Here is a 20,351-nt window from a genome sequence, read left to right as displayed (position 1 = left end):
GCGTAATTTTTATTGAATTGTAATGGCCGCGGTGAAACCGCACGATCAATCTATGACGATATATATATATATATACATATATAAAAATCGAATTCCATGATATTTCCCGCAATGTATGTTACGATGAATTTTTGCAGCTGTTACGCGAATTTCGTGCGGATCATTCACTTCGTGCAAATAAATCTGATAACGCGATAACGACGCTGCGATGTTTGCGTTCCTTGTTGGATAGACTGATTGAAAACACGTCTACAGAAACTTCGGACATGTGAGTACATACACACAGACTCGCTTTTCAAAGAAAAGTTTTAACGTAATCGCTAAACACTCGCGCGTCGTGATGTTATACCGATCGCTGCAAGGCAACTCGCTTTGACTCGAAGAAAGCGTCTCTCTTTATCGTTCTTTTCTTAACTAAAGAACAAAGAAAATGTATTGTCACAAGAGAAAATGTATCACGCGCGTGACACGATATTAATTTATAAGACAATTCGAGATCCTTCTTGAGGCAGAATTATTTTACGTCTCGAGAAAGATCGCAGTCTCGATTTCTATTTTTATTCCGAATTTTCTTCGGTAGAACGCGCAACCTTTCAAATCGATCGTATCTGCACGCATCGGTGAGTCAAAGCATCGTGAGGTAGTCGTCGAGTGTGTCGCGCTGTTAATTGGTCCAACTATAGGAACGAAAGCGGTTTACCTTGATCGTACGTTAAAACGAGGAAATTGAGAAAAGGAAACAACACGGTATTGTCTCTTGCAAGCAAAATCTTATGTATTTTCGGTTGAAGGAAATTGAGGCCTTATCTTGCTACATAAAACAAGTCGATATTTTATCGCATACGTGTTGTATACGGCTGTGTTGTGCGTTTGTGGTATTTTTTTTTTTACATTAATTAAACTGTAATAGATAAAACATGGTTTACCGTTTCACGCATTAGCGTTTACCGGCAATTTAACTTAATTTAAATAATTTATTCTTATCTCATGAGAAATTCGCGTATGTTTCGAAATACTCCAGATACGTCAACGCGGCGTCGTACAGATACTCGAGATATTCCTGAAAATTAAAAAAAAATTCCTGATTCTTCAGTGTATCTCGAAATTTTCGATGAATTTCATTTTCGAGCACACAGCGCCGACGAATATCGAAACTTTTATTATACTTTTGATCGTTGTGTACTTTTCTCGGTTCTTTGCCTTGCTGAAAAATCAATACTTTACCACAGATCGGACAAAATCCGGCCTCGATCGTCTAACTGCTCGCACCGCCAAACAAACGTCGCATTCTCTCTCGACGGCCATTCGTTCCAGCATAAAACTCAGCGCTAAGTAAAGACCGCACCCGGTCACTCCGTCGCTGAAAGATTTTTATTATTTATTTATAAGAGCAGTTTTGCAAAGCGTCGCTTGATAAGCGCACACCCCCGCGAATTATCTAGAATTTGTCATTTGAAAAGATTTTGCAATCCATCGCACGGCGATTTTGCTTGTTGATAAACGAAGAGAAGCAAGATAGTAAGGGGGAGGGAGAAAGCGTGTTTTTATCTTCCAAAAATACGCGGCATTTCGACGCGTTATCGTCGTTCGAGCGATATTGTAGACTTTACTGGCAAAGCGTGACAGTGGGTCCGCTGGCTCTCGCGATTCTCTCGGTTGCTTGCCAGAACGTCACCATCGTCATGACCGATGGCGGTGGTTGATTCCGCCCGGGTTTCCATTCCGTGCAGCATAATATGGTCACGGATTGCTCCCGAGGAGGTTTCTGCAATAAAAGCCGTGTTAAGCTGGGTGGTCGATGGCGAAAACGAAAATATGTCCGGCGATCGCGTCGATTCTTTCTACCTCCGAATTATCAATGAGCAGCAACTTTTGCGATGTGTAATTCTCCGACTCTACGATTTCTTTCGCCGTAATGTTCAAGTACGGAGTCGGCTTAAACTCGCCGCTCGCGGGAGCGATCGCGCAGCAGCTCTGAAAATTCAAGATCACACTTCATTCATGTCTGCAACCATCTCCGTTGCAAATGCTTGCAATCTCTGTCTGACTGAAATGGCCGACGCGAAGAGGAAAAGAATTCTCTTTCAATTTTATTTTCCGAGTTTTGTAAAAATGGATTATTTATAAATTTGAAGTGATTATTTATTTCTTAATAAGTTATAAAGGCAGATTATATAAATGTTATCAGTACTTTACCAATACGCATACAGTAAGAAGGTCTCTTACCGAGTCCTCAGGATCGGGCTGTTGTAGCATAACGATGAGTTCCACTTTGAATTCAGCGATCATCCTCCAGAAATCGTTGATTGTCGACGGCAAAGGAAGCTGCGTGGCTAAATACTGATTTTGAAGTCTCACGCCGTCTACATAAACGGCGGAGAGATAATCGCTGTCTTCGTCCGACGCCGGATATCTTTTCAAATATATTCTGCTCACCTTATCTGCACAGATTAACCATCCGCTATTAATATTTTGTATTAATATACGCTGTATATTTCAAGCACATCTAAATGTCAAGATACGAGAATAGATCGATGTCGTTAATTAACGACGTTAATTAACGATCGTTAATTAACTAAATGTAATTTTCGTTATTAATTAAACGAATACTCCTCTTATCGATGTTCCAATATTCCTATCATGTTAATTATCACTATCATTTTTAATTATCTATATCGATCTATTTTTGCATCTTGACATTTAGATATTCTTTAAATGCACGGCAAGCATTAATACAAGACATTAATAGACAGATTATCATCAGACAGACAGAGAATTATATTTTCTCGAATCTACGTAACATTTCGATCTGCATTTGCCCATCGAAAGTTCCGAAAATACTTTTGCACGATTCGGACAAACCTGAAATCAATTCGGGGAATCTGTTCTTCGCCCGATTACGTTCCGATAATGACAACGGAGACGTAACTGGTCGTAGAGCCTCGTCCTGCCACGCAGTGTCCTGTAATCTAGAAATTATCGCACGTTTAATTATTGCAAGTGAGCACAAGGACCTAATTTCGAGACTGAGCGATTGATGAAAAGTACCGTTGCTGTTGGACCGGCAGTTGCTTCTTCAACTCTTTGATTCGTGTTGGTAACGTCTCGTTACACGGCAGAGTAGTTGGGATAATAAGCAAACATTCCACCAACGCCAAATGCGCCAACAAATATTGCTGTTTATTGTCCACCATGTTTGCTCGTTCGCGCCTGATAGATGCCGTTTCAGCGAAGACATCGACCACCTAAACGATTTTATTGATTTAAAATCGCTTGTCGTAATCGCGAGATAAGAACGAGCATTCAATTTAACAAAGAAGTGCCTAGAGGAATGCTTAAGATGCAAATATGTTTCATTTAACTAATAGCATTGGTAACAAACTTCAGATCCGTTCATATTTGTACACGGAATTTAAATGATAATATCACACACATGGATATTGATTGAAAAACTCGGTCTCTCTTTCGTTCGTTGGTTAACAATTCGATAACTTGGAGGAGGGGATGGATAATCTATAATTATTTCGAACTTTAATTATTTAACTGAATAATGTAATATTCGGCTTATGTCTGAAATAATCGAACATTCGGGCGTCTGAGCAATATTCGAAAGACTCCTGCGCCAGAGTAATGTTTGAGATAATCAAGTTATCGACACGATTAATTTAGACATTATTACACACGTTTATACATGATTATATCAGCCTTGGAGAGAGAACTGTGTGCTCTAATTGAATAGGATTAGTAGTAGTAAAAGCGATACCCCTTCGGCTGCAGCCCGATGAAGACAAATGTCGCACAAGATGATGGTCCCGGTTCTGCCGACTCCAGCACTGCAATGAACCACTACGGGCCCATCTCCGGGTGGTGTCGCCAATAGCTTCTTCAAATAGGTGACCACAGAATGTGTGTATAATGGCACACCGTGATCCGGCCAAGCCGTGTAATGCAGGTGTTCCACCTGTTTGTTGATTCGTACGATTTAGCGAAAGTAACGTCTTATTATTTTAGTCGCGATGTTGATATTGAATAAGAACTCAATAGATACCTTCCGAGTTTCCTTTTCGTAAGTGATATGCAAAGTTCGGAAGCAATAATCAGCGAAAACGTTGTGCGTTGCGTTCAGGACGATGATCTCGCCGTACTTTTTCTTCTTACCAATATCCGGCCAGTATTGCTCGCACTTTGTCTGGAAAGTTCGTTAAAATCGAAACCGATGTGACTTTCGGTGAAAAGATGAACATCGATTCTGCTTTCATTTTATTGGATCAGTTGAACAGTTCAGCTTGACTTTTGAGCCAAATTTAATTTTATCGCATTTAGTGGGAATATTATGGAATTATTTATCAACCAAGTAATTATCGTTCTTGTCTATGATTCTCACCGTTATTCTGATCTCATTCGTCTCTCATATCTACCGAAAATGACGTGTTTACCGTCAAAGATGGTATCGAAAATTGCATTGAACTTGTTGACTGACCCGAAAGTTGGTCGACTTTTGCGAGGCGTGATCGTCATTTTTACGTGTCGCAACGCTTGAATCTCAGTTTCGATTATACTCTAATTTCGCATAGAATACCCACCTTTCCATTTTCGATGACGTTCGCGAGCATACAAATAATGAGAACCTTCTCCTGCCAGATCATGCGCCAGAAATCCACGACCGTGTTGGGTTTAGGCCCTTGCGTTGCTATGTAACGCTTCTTCTTCTTGTAACCCTACATGCGTTAATTGTATTGTTTATATGAGATTCGAGTTCATTAATATGAAAATTAGTAATTATTTTCTATACTTTTTTGTTTGAAATTCAATTCGATCTCAAAATAATACAGTTGTTTAATTAACGCCGTCGAACGCGCATAAGCGAATAATAACTTTCCAACGTGCGCTTCGGAGTAGAAATATTTATCGCTGTTTGTGGCTTACGGTGATATAGTTGGCATTGATATAATCGGAGTGAGCGTCATCCGGAAGTTTCTTCAGTATCACGCGTGTTTCGTCATCTACAAGTCACAAGTACGATTATTTATAATCGTCGCAATAACGCAGTCATACAACACGAACAACTATGCTCGCATTGTCTTTCTACTCACATGCTATGAGGTTGCCGTATCGATTTTTGGTTTTGTTTTGCGGCAGTTTTCCGTAGTCCCACGACTGCGTTTGCCCTCTCGGAAATGTCTGGAAAGAAAGTCGCAAGATCAATTTACACGATCACAGATTGCAGCTAACAATATACAAATAATATAGCAAACGGATTTCTTCCTCTTTTCACGCATACAAGGAATTGAAATTAATCGAGACGTTCAACGTAAATTTAACGAACGTAGACGTTAATTTCTCGAACAAGTCGAGCGGCAATTCAATCGATTGAGTTAAAATTCGAAACGAAGTCGTGAGCACTTACCTCATATTGCTTGTCCAACAATCCGGACTCTATCGCTTGCCTGACGTAATCCTCGAAATCCTTTACCTTCATCAATGATATCATTTCCTTTTCTTCGTCGTTATTCTCGGCTTCGATCGTCGGGACGTCTGGAGTGGTTGCCCGCGATAGGGATTGCCTGTCGGATGGAGTCGACGGAGCCTGCTTCGAGTCTGATATCACGGACTTTGCATCGTGCTCATAAGTTTCAATGTTTTGCGACAGGGCCATCTCGTCTTGCAACATTAGCTGCTTGTTCGACTTCTGCTGTTTCCTTCTAGCAATTACACGCTACGTTACGGCGAAGCTAGAACTAACTCATATTGGGCCAGTCAAAAGATTCGATTCGACTTTCGAGACAAATTTGACACGATTAAATTCAAAGGAAACAAATTATACAATTATACTGAATAATTTTTTCCGTCGTATATAATCCATTTCCTGATATTCTGGAGGCATTTCTACATATAAACTTCTTGGTTTACCATTCAAAGAAGGCAGAAGATCAAACCCAAGAATTTTCAAACAGACCCAATACTTGATGATATTCAATTCGTCAAATTGAGAAATGACTCTAATTAAGAAACGAGCGAATTCATTAACGAGCGTCTCATTATGATCAAGATTATTGTAACTTTTCATAAAATAGAAATATAGAGGATAGAAGATATACTACCTTCGGTAAAAGTAAACAGCTGCAACTACCACGATGATGATTATTAGAATAGGTATAAGCCAGGATTGAGGAGAGGTCGGGATCGGTTCACCGATACGCCTCGATACTTCCCTTGTGACCGTGATTGGTTGATAAGGAAAATTCGAATCCCTTATGATAACCAATATATTGTACAGCTCTCCAGATTTCAATGGGCAGTTGGTGGCGTTATCATGAGTTTCTCCATTGCCAAGCGTGAATACCATGCCATTAGAGGAAACAGTACTAGTCTGCCACCATTATGAACAAGCATAGAAAAAAAAATTGAGAACTTGGTTGAATATTTGTAGGCGTTAATCGTAGTTTGAAACTTGACTGGATGCGAGGCAATTCTATCTTGATATTTCGCACCATATTTTTATTATCAAATTAATTCTGCACGTTTGATCAAGGTTTGTTTATCCAATATCATAAATTTGTATGTGTATGTATGTGATACTTGTAAATTTAAAATTATTATTTAAACTGTGCATTCAACACATACACACAAAATACAGATGATTGATATACAGACATTAGTTGTCACAAATTCTCAGTACATACACCAGGCGTGTCACGAATGATGTAATATTATAATTGTTGTTATTTGTGAAATTTCAATCTTACGCACATATGTAAATGGTTGATAGACCGTAGGAAACTTTAGCAGATAAACGTTAAGACTTATACAGCGTCTGTAATATGTATCGAAATCGGTTGCTTCGACAATCGATTGCAGTTACGTAATTCGATACATTATGATAAAGATCTACACATACCGAAACTGCAACAGCCTGCCAAGCGATATCGTATTTCTTCATGCCTGCTTGCTCCCACAAATCCTTACGTGGTGGCAAATAATTTTTGCAAGGATTAGGACCTTTAACTACAATATACAAAATGCTGTTGAGTGTATCGTTCACAATAGACGGAACATTCACTGAGATCGTAATATCAGACTCGTGCACATCGAATGTTACATCGCCATTGAAATTTATGGTAGATGGCGTCCAAAAATTTAAGGGGCTCGTGCTATTGTTCTTGCGCTTTGTCGTTACGGATATGATAGAAATGTTGTATTGTGTCGACGGCAATAAAAATAACTGCATGCTATAGTTACGTTGGTAATTCATCACATCGAATTTGTGCGGCATGCTCTCGGCAGATCGCCGATAATTATTTGTCAAATATGACGAAATTTGCACTATGGTGATCTTGAAACAAAGCAAACGACCACCTGTCCTCCAAGGATGAAACCATTTCATGTCAATTACGCTATTGTGACCGACAGAAATAGTAAAATTGCGAGGTGCATCCGGCGCTGAAACAAACAGAATATATTGTTCAACGGAAATCAATAATCAACTACGAATTATTATTCAATCTAGAGAAATTGCAGGCACTTATTTCAGATGTGTACAACGTGACTAGGAGGATCGACATAAAATTAACCACCTATTAGCTTCTTTTGGCTGACATAGTCAGACTACGTAGTAGTAAAAGAAAAGTATAACAATATATAAACATAATACTATAAATTATATTTTTTCATGAGCAACTTTTTATAAATTTTCAAAACCCTAAAGTCTTACTTGTGTCACTAAGCATTTCATTAGTCACAGGAACAGGAGAACTTCTACTAGAAACAACATTATAGGCCACAACCTGAAAAATATGTCTTACGTTCTGTAAATGTACGAATATCACGCATAACCTATTTTTTTGTCGAATAATACTCGTATCATTGTTTGTATTATTCACATTTTGTAAAAACATCGAGTATAGTGTTTCCTTACTTGAATATTTTCATTCGCGTAGATAAAACTTTTGCATATATAATCGGTATATAATTCACAATTTTCATCTAGTTGCACTCGAATTACGTGGCAGTTTGCAGTATAATATTTGTGACATAAGATGATGCCATAATTACTTAATACCCCATTAAGAGGTGGAGTTGGACGTTGCCACCTTAAATATATATTTTTCTGATCATCAATCTCCACGACTTCGAGATTATTAACTTTAGGAGGTGCTGTTGGATAAAAAATGATGACGTGATTAAACGAAGTGACGAGAAATGACAGATAAAAAGTGGTATCAAGTTTTACCTTTAGACGGAGTGTCGAACTCATATTCTATGTAAGCGGAAGTATTTACTTGGTGCCCAAAGTCTCTTAAAGCAAAAATTTTTGCAACGTATCGTTCAGCACCGTATAATACATCATGCAAATCAATATACGTAATTTGTGTATTCTTGGTCACATTGAAATTTTTAATCCCTTCACTAACTCCTTGTATTTCGATTCTAGCGACCTCTAATGGTCCTAAAATCGCTGTACAATCTTCAGGAAGGCTCCACGATAATATCCAATTTTGTATTTTCACTTTAGAAAACGTAACTGCCGGTATCACTATAAAATTGTTCACTGTTATCTCTTAATCTCATAAACTTATTTGATTACATGCATTATAGACATAAAGTGCACTTAAGACTCATGCAAAATTCCTTATAAATTTTTCATTTTAATCACGTCGATTTAATTGAACAATATTCTCCCGTAATTAAATATATTTTTATACGGAAAGCTATAATTGAAATTAATAACTTGAAACGTTGAATTTAATAATCAATAACAAATCAATTTATTAGATCAATTTATAAACGATTGCGTAGACAAATAAATGATATTTAGAATATTTAGAATATGTTTAGAGTAGATATTTAGAGTATTTAGAACTAGCAAAAAGTCATTACATTGTAAATATTCAAAAAATAATAATGTTGCACATACTCGATGCATTCATATGAAATGTCGTCCTTGCAGGTTCACTTGAATGCCGTGAATTGTATGCTACAACTAGCACATCATACATTGCATATGCGTGTAATTCAGAAAGTGTAACTTTAGTCTTATCTGTTCTTTCTACAATAGTGTAATTATTTTGTGAAGGTTGTTGATGATTCGGACAGCCAAAATACTGTATAAGCTGAAATTATTATAAGACACCTGCGTATAATACCGAAAATGATTATTACGAAAAAATCAAAATTATAGGTAAAATTAGCACAAAGATACTCGAGTTTACTTCAGTCACGAACTATCAATGTATCTATCAAATTATAAAGTTAGCCAAAGTTAATTTTATAACATACATATCATATCTCTAAGACTACGATTGTATTACAATATCTTGAATATTATGATATTCTAAGAATTTTTGAAATTATCGTAATTCACTAAAAAAGACTAACTGAGCATTGTTTACTATTATATGACTTGTTTGCTAATTTATTTGTAGCTAATCTTAAATTATTACTGATGATATTTTTAACGCACCTTCAAGTATACGACATATTCTTTTATTTCTCCATTTGGTTGTCCTGGCGGTGTCCAAAGTAAACTGACTTGCGAACTTGACAGAGGCATTGCTTGGAAGGTTAATATTTCCGATGGAACTGCCATATATATATATATATACATAGATCATTTACAAGGGATATATATGCTAAACAATATTTCTGTGCATATTAATTTTTCGCGAAACGTTGAAAGTATATTTAAACTCACCGCCTTCGTGTGTACGAATTCTCTCGAAAGATACGTTCCTAGTTCCATGGGATATGATTACATTATAAGTTGTATATGGAGTTAAACTTATTAACGTATACGGAAAATACGGAATCGCTCTAGGTGTTCCTCCGTCACTTTCATCATCATTCTTTTTGTATAGCACAACGTACGAATCCAGCGGGCACGGATACATTTGCTGACATGGGAAGGCTGATATTGTACTGATATAATGCACTTGACCACATGAGATAACTTATTTTAGGAATGACATATCCCTACGTTGAATCACAAAATGTCTACTTACATTTTCGTTGTCGTCTACGCTGATCTCTAAGCTTGTTTCATTAGGTGTTATGTGGAAGTTTGTGATTACTAAATTGTTAAAAAATTATGAATTACGTTACGCAACTAACGTCGTTGTAACTGATAAGAAAGGAAAGAAAACGAAGATGACATTTTCATCGCGACATTAGCGTCTTCTGACTTTTCGTTAGGTGAAAGTAATGGAAATACTATTTCACAGGGTAACAAATTAAGACAGTAACATGTTTTTCTAACAATTCCAACGTCTAATACGTAGCGCGCATATCAAATAACAAGCAGGTAACAAAGTAAAGGCAAAAGTAAGATCGACTTACGATTACAATCAGTAATGGCATTTATCCAATCTGCATACAATATCGACTCGTTAATTGAAAGAATGCATCTAATCTGATAGGTAGTGCCAGGTTGCAAGTTCGCAAAGATGCCTACTAATTGTGTGCTATCTTGAAATGTGTTCCACTGTTGCTGATCCTTGAAACTCCCGTCTGGCGTCTGTGAGAAGAACATCAACAGAATTGTTTCATCTGCTTTCAACTCAGAAAAATATTTTCGGCGTTTTATGAATTATTCGAAGAAGTAGTGTCAAACGCTGTTTACTTTAATTTCGAATGAATATAAAAGCTCCACTCGTTCGTATTTCTCCTCCCACTTGATTGGAGCATTAGCTATGATGGTCGTTTGGTTCGTAAAAATAATTTGAGTCTCGCTCGGTTTATCAATACCTTGAAAAGAATCGGTATACTGAGGATTTATTTTTAGAAGTATACTAGATATATGGCAGATATACTCAGTAAACATAACAAAAGGAAGTTCTCTGCTATTCCTAGCAGAGAAGTGTTACCTATTTGACACAAAGGTGGTGCGTAAACGAAATTTATCGAATTTGCGCATCCGCCAGTACACTCTCCAGTCACTCGATCACACGTCTTATTGTGAAGACACGAGCCGCAGCTTTGCGCACAGGCATGGCCGTATAAATTCGCATCACAAGCTAGAAGTACAATTCGCTAACTAAGCACAAACGCTATTCAGATATATTTACAATGGCGGCAGCTAATTAGCACTGAAGTCTCAACATTCTTACATGCGCCACATTTAGGGCCCACATATCCTGCAGGGCAGGTGCATCCATTGTCGTAACAAATTACAACTGCTTTGCAATCAGCCCTAGTTTCTAGAGCATTTTTGCATTGAATCTTACAATCAGGTCCAATAGATCCCAAAGGACAAGTTTCGCCAACTACGAAAAGAGAATAACGATATGATACGAAACTTTGACGGAATATGTAACTATATAATCATTTGTCTCTTTTTGGAGAATAATTGCCTGTTCTTGTATTTCGCATTAAAAACTTCAAAAATACATTCATATTCAATTGAGCATTAACGGAAAATAGATTCAACAACTTTTAATTAAATTACCTAATTTCACATTTAGGTCACGTTGGTATAAAGGATGCACGATGGTATGTTCTTCATAAAACAATTTTTGGCAAGTTAAGTTAGGCCAGAAATAATCACGGTCTCTAATCCAATCTTTTTTAATGTACACGCCGCTTTGTCTCAAGCAACCTAGAGAAGACCACAATTATATTGTTATTGAAAAAAGAAATTGTAAGGGTCGAGTGCTTGTCAAATTCTACTTTAGACATGTATTATATATGCTTGTAATTAATAACTATTGCAACAATAACAATCAATTAAGAGCGTACAAACCTTTTAAAGGACATCGACGAACATTTGCTATCGCCCATATCGGGTTAGGCGTGATTAGATTAAGTTTCGGTGTCACTACGATTTTCAAACTATTGTAAGCATGTATTGATGAATTTACTATGATTTTAACGGACTGCCACATAGGCAAACCATGAAGGGCCGCCACGGAAGAGCCCTTTACAATTACATTTTCTAGGACTTCGTCAGTAAAAGAAACATGCAACGAAACATCTGCGTCACATTCAGCACAGAGGCCGATCAGCATTTGTAAACATATAGCATTGGTATTGAGAATAAATGAATTACTCTGTAATATTGCACTTCTTTGGCTGGTGTAAAAATACGAATCTGAAAACAGTGTTTGCAGCTTAAATTCCGTGTTTGTAAATTAGTCGTTGCACCATCTGCCTGAACATCATTTTTAGAATGTATACTCACAATCGTGATATCGAACTGACGAGGATGGAGAGCATCGGATATATAATTTGGAATTAAAACTTATGTCGTCACGTTGTATGTCTGAATCCATATATGTTAGAATGAGTTTATCAGGATCATAGAGTGATACGTTTCTTGTAGCAGAATTCCACGTAATAACAAAGGTGCGCCATTCGTATGGATCCAATGCTGTGTGCTACATTGAATATCAAGAGCAGTTAAATATTTTATCAAACTTTACTCACTGGAGCCATAAGTTCTTCAAAATTATGTTTGCGAAATTCGAAATAAATAGTGATACGTGTAATGATTTTAATTTTTAGTGAGATTCCATTCCACAACTAAAGGCTAACAAATTTAGCAGGAATATAACTTGTACAATAGCAGGAAGATATCTTACAATTTGTTTGTCGTGTTCTATTGCACATGGCGAGTCTAGCGGTGGAAATGTCCCAATCGAAGGCATTCCCGTCAAGCATTTTCGAATGACAGATCGTGTATTGAACCAACCGCCTATTATGACCCAGTAACACAAATTGTCTTGATAACTATTGTTACAGATCAGTACGTGCACGTCTTTCTCCGCACGTACCGAAAATGAAAACTGTATCATGTTCGTATCAAGTAAACGGACCTCAAGCATCTTTTCAACATGGAAATAATATTCTGGAAATTCTGGAAATGTCAAATGTATGTCATTTAAATCTACTTTTATCTACTTTTATTCTACTGTTGTGGATAACTGTAAACGATTGCATCCGCAATTTATATTTATAAACATTGCTATTTTTTTTCGACTAACTAAACTTTTACCTTCCCATCGTTCATCGAACACCGGGCCCATAGGTTTATCTAATGAGGTTACGAGCTGCCAATAATCTTTGTCCCACAAGTTCAAACATTCATTGATGTCGTTCAGTTTGCAATCGATCTGGCTGCTCTGCACGTCACATGTACTAGAAAATTCTGAAATAATATATACGCAAATTGTGAGCAGATTGTGCGAATGAGATAGTAGAACATTGAACATTTTACAATTGGATTTATTGCGCTTACTGTTTAATAGTAAAATTTCATATACCGTAGGTAGTTTATTACATACATGAAAATTATTAAAAACGGAAACCTTTTTTGGTCTTGATATTTGTAAGTACAGCATTCGGTATCTTATTAAAAGCTGATCTTTTAACTTACTTTTCGCCTTCGTATCGATAATATAAGTTTTGTGGTAACTATAGCGTAAATCGCTATTCCACACTAAAGCACCTCCGTCGTCCTCTGAAAGACATATCACTTTTTTCCATCCGTTAATTGTTGGTCCGCGCAAAGTAGTCAAATTTCCAAAAATAGGTATCACATAGTTCACCAGGAAAGATAACACTAATACATCGATTATTGTTCTCGACATTGTCACACACGCACAGGAATTTTATTTGCAAAACGAACGTTTTTTGTGATTGTTGGTGATAAAAGGGATTTACGGGATAAAAGTTGTAACGTTTTAATGCAGTTTACACATGATTAACACAGTTTACACCAATACATCGATTATTGTTCTCGACATTGTCACACACGCACAGGAATTTTATTTGCAAAACGAACGTTTTTTGTAATTGTAGGTGATAAAAGGGATTTACGGGATAAAAGTTGTAACGTTTTAATGCAGTTTATACATGATTAACTTAGAAGTTCTGTACGTGCATATCACATCGCGTGAACAAATATTTGCAAACACCTTTAAAATAAAATAAGAAATGTAGAAAAAATAATAAAGTGAAAATAATAAGAATAAAGAGAACCAAAATAAAGACGAAAAATCGCACTTTCTTTTAATTCGCACTTCAGAAGGAATGACAATCTTTTATTCAAAAGGAACAACTTGGTTTTAAGATCCCAACACGTAGACTTGAACAGCAGAACAATAGCAGATTCAAATTATTGTCGGAACACTTTATATTATTTCGGCATAGCTTTATTTAGACTAACGGAGGACGGCGGTTTCAGGCAGTAACTGGTGGAAAGGAACTCGACTTCCTTCTAGTGAATCCGCGATAACAGATTCTCTATCCGCTGAACGCGACTGACGCATCAAGGAAGTGTGGACTCCACCGGAACATTACGCACTTTATATAATGTCTTTTCATTTCTTTTTTTTTACAAACCATATAAATTGTGCAACTATGTATACTAAATTATTCAATATGGCAGTGATATACACGTGTAAAAAAAAAGCTTTAAATATATGACGTGGAAAGAAGTAGGACGGGATTTATATATAGATATTTTTCGTACAAATGTTTGGTTCTGTTGGACATTAATTTACTTGGATGACACAGATCGAAGTCATTATTATTTGTACGCAATAATATTGCGTATATTTAATAACTTTATCCTTATTCTTTTAAAACACGAGCAAATATAATAGTAACAGCCTATCAAGTTCCTTTTACTCTGAAGACAGCTTCTACATCCAATTATTATCTTGTAACGGAAAATTAAGAGCTTCTCACATACAATTTATAGAAATATATTTTAGATAAATTTTTGCGCGTATACTTTATTCAAATCCGAATCACCTCTTGCATTGAATTCTCGTATGTAATCCAAATTGCCAATGGATATCTATGAATTGTTGGCTTTCAAATTTGAAAAAATTTCACATGCTTGTAGAGCAGCAGTCTTTAAAAAACAAATGTTTCTTTTTGTAAAGAAGGCGAAAAGTTAAAGTAAAAAAGGTGTTCTCCAGTAAAAGCATAATGTTTATTGTGCTAGGAAGTTATTTTATGTAGGTAAAATTTTATTCAAGTTTATTATTAAATTTTATCTTGGGACGGGTCAATCTTGTCAATCACCCTACACATGAAGGTCATATCAGTTCATGCAGGTTAGTTAACTTAGCGTTACAACTGCGTTTTACAATATTTTATGTATAAAGATTTACTCTTTTTTTTTTTATTAAAACTGGACACATTATATCGTAAAACAAGATTATATAAATAATATAAATTACGTGATAAGTCCCCCTAAGTTAATCTTAAAGCTTAAATAAATATATTATTTTTTGCTATTTTTTATAAAAGTAAAAAACTGCAAATATTGCAGCACATATTAATATGACGCAGATGAGCCACACTTCATGATACTTCGGACTTTCACCAAAGTAGAACGATGTTTTTCTCATGAATATAACACGCTCATTAGAAAAGTCGATTTCCGTTATGATAATTATTATTTCATACAATTCCCCCTTTTCTAATGGACAGTTTTCAGAATAAACTCCACTCATCGTGAATACCGTATTAGCCAGCTCTTCAGTCTGTTACAAAAAGAGATAAACATAAAAGATATACGTACACACACACACACACACATACACACATACACAAATATATATATCTTTTTTTTCTTTCAGTTTTATATTTTTACCACCTCACGATTTTATACGTAATTACTTTTTTTTATAAAAGTTTTCTGATTGTTCTTTATTTTGAAAACTCGTTATTGAATAAATTCGATATTGTACGTACCGGACGCTTGACAACTTGCAGAACATGCTTTATCCTATCCTCGCCTATATACGCTAGAAGATTTTTTGGCAGTTTTGCAAATTGTTCACAGATGTTGGATTCCAATAACACAATGTAGGTAATGCTGTCGCGCGTATCGTTCAGTACATTCGGTATATGCAATTGTATTATAGAACCAGATTGCGTGGAAATCTTCAGCTTACGATCTAGATCTACATTTGGTGGCATCAGAATCTCCAAAGAATTTATGTGACTGGACTCATTCGTTATCGCCACAGTTTGAATGGAAATGTTATACCGCGTGGACGGCAACAGATATAGCCGCGTGCTATAATTGCGCATGTAATGCGTTATTAAATACTCGTAGGTCTTGCTTTCAGGCAAGGAGCTATTTTTCAAATTTGACCAAGTTTTTTGTATTGTGATGCGAAAACACCGCAGATGATGACCACACGTCTTCAAAGGATGAAGCCATCCTAAATCGACTGTGCTGTTGCTACTGAACGAATAGGTGAAATTGCCAGGTGCGTACGGCACTGAAATACAAATAGTATGTAACACTAAATTGAAATAAACGATTAGCTTGATTTGCGACGATTGAGTTACGGTGATTTTGCGCCAAATATTTTACTCTGGCGTATCTCTCGCCTTTTCTGTAAGACACTGAGAAAAGTACAGTTGTGTAGCTATCATTCAAATTGCGACTTACGATTACATTCAGTTTTCACAGTTTTCCAGTCGCTAGTTATTTGCACCAGAGAAATGAATAAAATGCACATGATTTGATAAGTTGTGTCTGGTTGCAAGTTTTTGAATCTGCCTATTAATTTTGTGGACTTGTTTGATATTTTCTCCGATATTTGTTGCACGAATTGCTCATCCGGTGACTGTGAGGAAAATATTAAAATAAATTTATTTAATTGTATGTGCCTGCAACTCAAATAACTCAAACAAAACTCTCGATACTTTGTGCATTATTCAAAGGAATAATGTTGAATGTCGTTTACTTTTATACGGAATATATAAAAAAGTTCTTCTTTTTCGTATTCCTCTTCCCACTTAATTGGAACAGTAGCTACAATAGTTGTCTGATTCGTAAAGGTGATTTCAGGTTTGTCCAGTTTATCAATACCTCGAGAGAAAACCAACATATTAGACAGTTGTTTCTAAGAATATCGCATATCTATTTAATGAGAGCACAAGAAGGATCACCTTGCATATTGCAGAGAATTGTTACCTTTTTGGCACAAAGGAGGTAAGTAAGTGTACTTTCCTATATTTTTACACCCGGTAGGGCAAACTCCAGTTATACCACACGGTTTATCCTCAAGACACGAGCCACATCTTTTTTTACAGGCATGGCCATAGAAACCTTCACTACAAGCTGGAAATGCATTGACAAATAAATATACAAACATTATCCGACATTGTAAAATAGCAGAATTAATCTATCGTGCGAAATAATAAATTACATTGGTTACAATTGGATCCCATGAACCCAGGTGAACAAGTGCAACCATTTTTATGACAAATCGCAGTTCCCTTGCAGTTTACAGCACTCCACAGCATACTGTGACACTCAAACGAACATTGCGGTCCAATATATCCGAAATTACAATTTTCATCATCTGAGAAGAAAGAGCGGTATATATATATATAGAGAGATATACAGGTATGGGAGACGTACAACACTATAACTATCTGTTCTTTTTCTATTTAGAGATAATTTTTCCCATCGCATTTCGTGCTGACGACCTTAAAACGGAAAGATTACGCAATTAGTTCAATCACGGAACTTGAAGATAACGATGTTTCATAATTACCCAATTCCGCATTTAATTTAACACTCGATAAAGGATTCACGACAGATTGTTCTTCGTAAAATAATTTTTGGCAAGTTAAGTTAATCATATATCGATAAATTCGATCGCTATAAATGTCCTTTGTGCTCATTTTTAAACATCCTGAAAGAACAGTTATTTTGTTAAAGAAGAACGAGGTATGAAAATTTAATTTACGGAAGAACTCTTCGAATCGAAGACATCATATACGTCATATACATCATGGCTACAGTTAACAATTATCGCAGATATAACAAATGACCGAAAAGTTGAGAATGTACACACCCTTAGGACGACATTCGCGAACATTCGCTATGGCCCACAGAGGATTAAAGATGGGTAGACTCAACCTCGGGATGACCTCGATCTTTGCTCTATTATAACTGGGCGTCGATAAATTTCTGTCGACTTTAACGGATTGCCACATGGGCAGTTCATGAGCGGCGGAAACCGACGAGCCCTTTGTCGTTGCCAATCCTAGCACGTTATGATTTATAGCATCGCGCAGGACTATATCTGCATCGCATACTGAGCAAAGACCGATCAGCAGTTGTATACATGTTACATTATCTCTTAAAAGAAACGTCGGGCTCTTTAAAGTTGCCTTATGATTACGCGTGTGAAGGAAATGGTCTGAAATCAACACGTGTTGATTAAATTTCTCGTTTGTACATGTAACTCGGTTGTTGCAGCAACTGCAGTAACGAATAATAATGTACTTAGAGCATGTACACTCACATTTGTGAAATCGAATAAACGTGCTTTTGTCTGTTGAGAAGTACATTTCGTAAGAGATTGTTGAGTAATTATACTTTTCCATATCCGCATATGTCATAATTAATTGGTCGGGATCATAAAGGGATATCTTCCGCTTTACATAATCCCACGTAAGGACAAAGGTCCGCCATTCGTACTGAGATAATGCTGTGTGCTATATTAAATACCAGAAAACTTTACATGTTCTGTATCAACTTTCATTTTCTGCGAATTTAGATGTTTCAGGATCATGCTCTCAAAGACAGCCGCAAATCACGACAAATAATTAAAAGTGTAGTTGCCTCTCCGTATACCGCGAAAAACAAGCAGGTTTAGCAGGAACGGATTGTATATCTTACGTTTATAGAGTCACGTTCTATTTTACATTCCGAGTCTTCCTTGTCATATGTTGGAAACTGAAGTTTGTCTATCGAACATTTTCGAATCACAGATCTCGTATTGTTATAAGCGCCTATTACAGCGAAGTGGCAAGAAGTATTCTCTTTACTGCAAATCCATATGTGCACATCTTTTTTCGCACGAACCGAAAACGCAACGGAAAATACTAATGCACTTGTCGGAAATTCGTTTATTTGTATATAACCTATGGAAGCCCACATTTCTATTTCTTGAAATTCTGAAAATTTTAAATGTTCAAATACTCGATGTTGCTTAAAACTATTTTAAGTAGAGTTTAGTCAACAGATATTGCTCTCTTTACAGACATTGCTCTCGTTTTCCGAGCAACAAAATGTACCTTCCGAAATTTACCTTCCCATCGTTGATCAAATACCGCACCCATAGGTGTGTCCATACTATATGTCAGCTCCCAATGCTCTCTGTCCCACAATTTCAAACAGCTTTCGTCCCTGTTCATTTCGCAGTCATTGGATGCCCTAAATTTGCAGGTACTGTAAAATCCTGTAAAAAATGCGCGTGGTAAATAAACTGTCCTGAATGAAGCAACGAAATTACATTAGCGTTCTAGGAATAAAGTTAATGCAATTAATACACAACAATTGAGTTTTATAAGAATTTTCTTATACATACGACAGAGACTAAAGGAGAAATTTCGCATAAAGAACCCGTACGTGCAACTTGTTACAGACATTACATATCTGACTAAATGTCGATGATCTGATTAAGTCACTATTCGATTAACTTACGGTCCTTATTCGGATAATATTTAAATATGTTGTAGGTATATTTTTCATGTTTGATGTTCCACGCTAAGGCACTACCATCATCTTCGGAAACGCATAACAATTCCCTTAAGCCGTGATACTGCGGTCCACGCAATACGGTCAATTTCCCGTGAACGTGCATCACTTGAGTCAGCAGGAGAGTCACTATTAACACAGCCATTATTTCTTTTATCATTATTCACTTTACATATATATGTATATATATTTTATGCTCTTTTATATATGGAGGTAACATCTGGATTTCTTCTCATAATAGCCTGACTTGAACGAAATACAAATATAATAAGAACGGTAAGTTTCTACCAATGCGATTTACTCTTAGTTCTAGCTTTATGCTACTTAAACTGCAAAAGAATGACCACTTGAGTAACACATGGAATCAATTGACAGCTCAACTTCCTTGTAGCGCAACCGCGATAATGAGTACCCTTACCGCCGACTCCACCTAATTCGTCAGCAAAAAGAAGACTCTGCCGAAATGCTGCGCATGTCTGTGTAACTTAATAATAAGATAGAAGAATCGCGTGTGTACACGTAGGCATCCATGGACGTAGAAAAAGTGCGTGTTGTGTTGAAGAACTTCATACATTTCAGCTCATTTTACATCATGAGTCGTAAATGTAAATTTCCACACTTATATATAGTAAACGCGACCGTGAACGCTTATATTTATAAATGATTTATCCTTTAGACAAATTTCAAAATGTTGCAACATAATTTCGTTTCGATAAGTGCACTTTGAAAAAAATTAGGAGGCGCAAAAAAGAAAAATGTCTGTCCTCGCATACGCTGCACTTCTTACACAGTCGACTGGTGGTGTTACATTTATATACGCGTTTTCTTTTGTTCG

At 36.4% G+C, this 20,351-nt stretch overlaps 2 protein-coding genes and 1 long non-coding RNA gene across 4 annotated transcripts; 1 reads left to right on the top strand and 2 right to left on the bottom strand.

Moving 5' to 3' along the window:
• Window positions 1-873: 873 nt before the first annotated feature.
• On the bottom strand, window positions 874-13,924 carry LOC105192662 (receptor-type tyrosine-protein phosphatase mu). Of its 2 annotated transcripts, none has more exons than XM_025298295.1 (32): window positions 13,367-13,924; window positions 12,986-13,138; window positions 12,573-12,847; window positions 12,173-12,368; window positions 11,735-12,082; window positions 11,441-11,590; window positions 11,103-11,258; window positions 10,860-11,009; window positions 10,616-10,740; window positions 10,333-10,510; window positions 9,999-10,066; window positions 9,692-9,890; window positions 9,461-9,579; window positions 8,915-9,110; window positions 8,231-8,533; window positions 7,916-8,154; window positions 7,712-7,784; window positions 6,899-7,440; window positions 6,102-6,370; window positions 5,408-5,699; window positions 5,094-5,181; window positions 4,927-5,003; window positions 4,584-4,718; window positions 4,049-4,189; window positions 3,764-3,961; window positions 3,049-3,245; window positions 2,863-2,969; window positions 2,227-2,441; window positions 1,846-1,974; window positions 1,611-1,765; window positions 1,225-1,360; window positions 874-1,060 (listed from the first exon to the last, which is right to left on the bottom strand). In XM_025298295.1, the coding sequence occupies exons 1-32, from the start codon at window positions 13,578-13,580 to the stop codon at window positions 986-988; spliced, it is 5,898 nt and encodes a 1,965-aa protein (XP_025154080.1). In that variant the 5' UTR covers window positions 13,581-13,924; the 3' UTR covers window positions 874-985. The 2 variants fall into 2 exon arrangements, with proteins under 2 accessions (XP_025154080.1, XP_019695713.2); XM_019840154.2 differs by having other exon boundaries at window positions 876-1,060; window positions 5,408-5,702.
• Window positions 13,925-14,985: 1,061 nt separating this feature from the next.
• Window positions 14,986-19,909, bottom strand: LOC105192645 (uncharacterized). The gene is made up of 12 exons (XM_019840155.2): window positions 19,463-19,909; window positions 19,068-19,217; window positions 18,656-18,933; window positions 18,279-18,471; window positions 17,826-18,173; window positions 17,523-17,663; window positions 17,172-17,327; window positions 16,937-17,083; window positions 16,707-16,831; window positions 16,409-16,586; window positions 15,700-16,235; window positions 14,986-15,488 (listed from the first exon to the last, which is right to left on the bottom strand). Exons 1-12 carry the CDS (start codon window positions 19,674-19,676, stop codon window positions 15,237-15,239), a joined length of 2,718 nt encoding a protein of 905 aa, XP_019695714.1. The 5' UTR covers window positions 19,677-19,909; the 3' UTR covers window positions 14,986-15,236.
• LOC112588420 (uncharacterized) lies at window positions 16,095-17,185 on the top strand. The gene is made up of 3 exons (XR_003112841.1): window positions 16,095-16,223; window positions 16,811-16,954; window positions 17,056-17,185. It is a non-coding gene; the product is annotated as an uncharacterized LOC112588420 (long non-coding RNA).
• Window positions 19,910-20,351: the final 442 nt, after the last annotated feature.

The sequence above is a fragment of the Harpegnathos saltator genome, unplaced genomic scaffold, assembly GCF_003227715.2.
Source record: "Harpegnathos saltator strain DR-91 unplaced genomic scaffold, Hsal_v8.6 scaffold213, whole genome shotgun sequence".
NCBI classification, from domain to species: Eukaryota; Metazoa; Arthropoda; class Insecta; order Hymenoptera; family Formicidae; genus Harpegnathos; species Harpegnathos saltator.
This window is presented reverse-complemented; position numbering and strand designations above follow the sequence as displayed.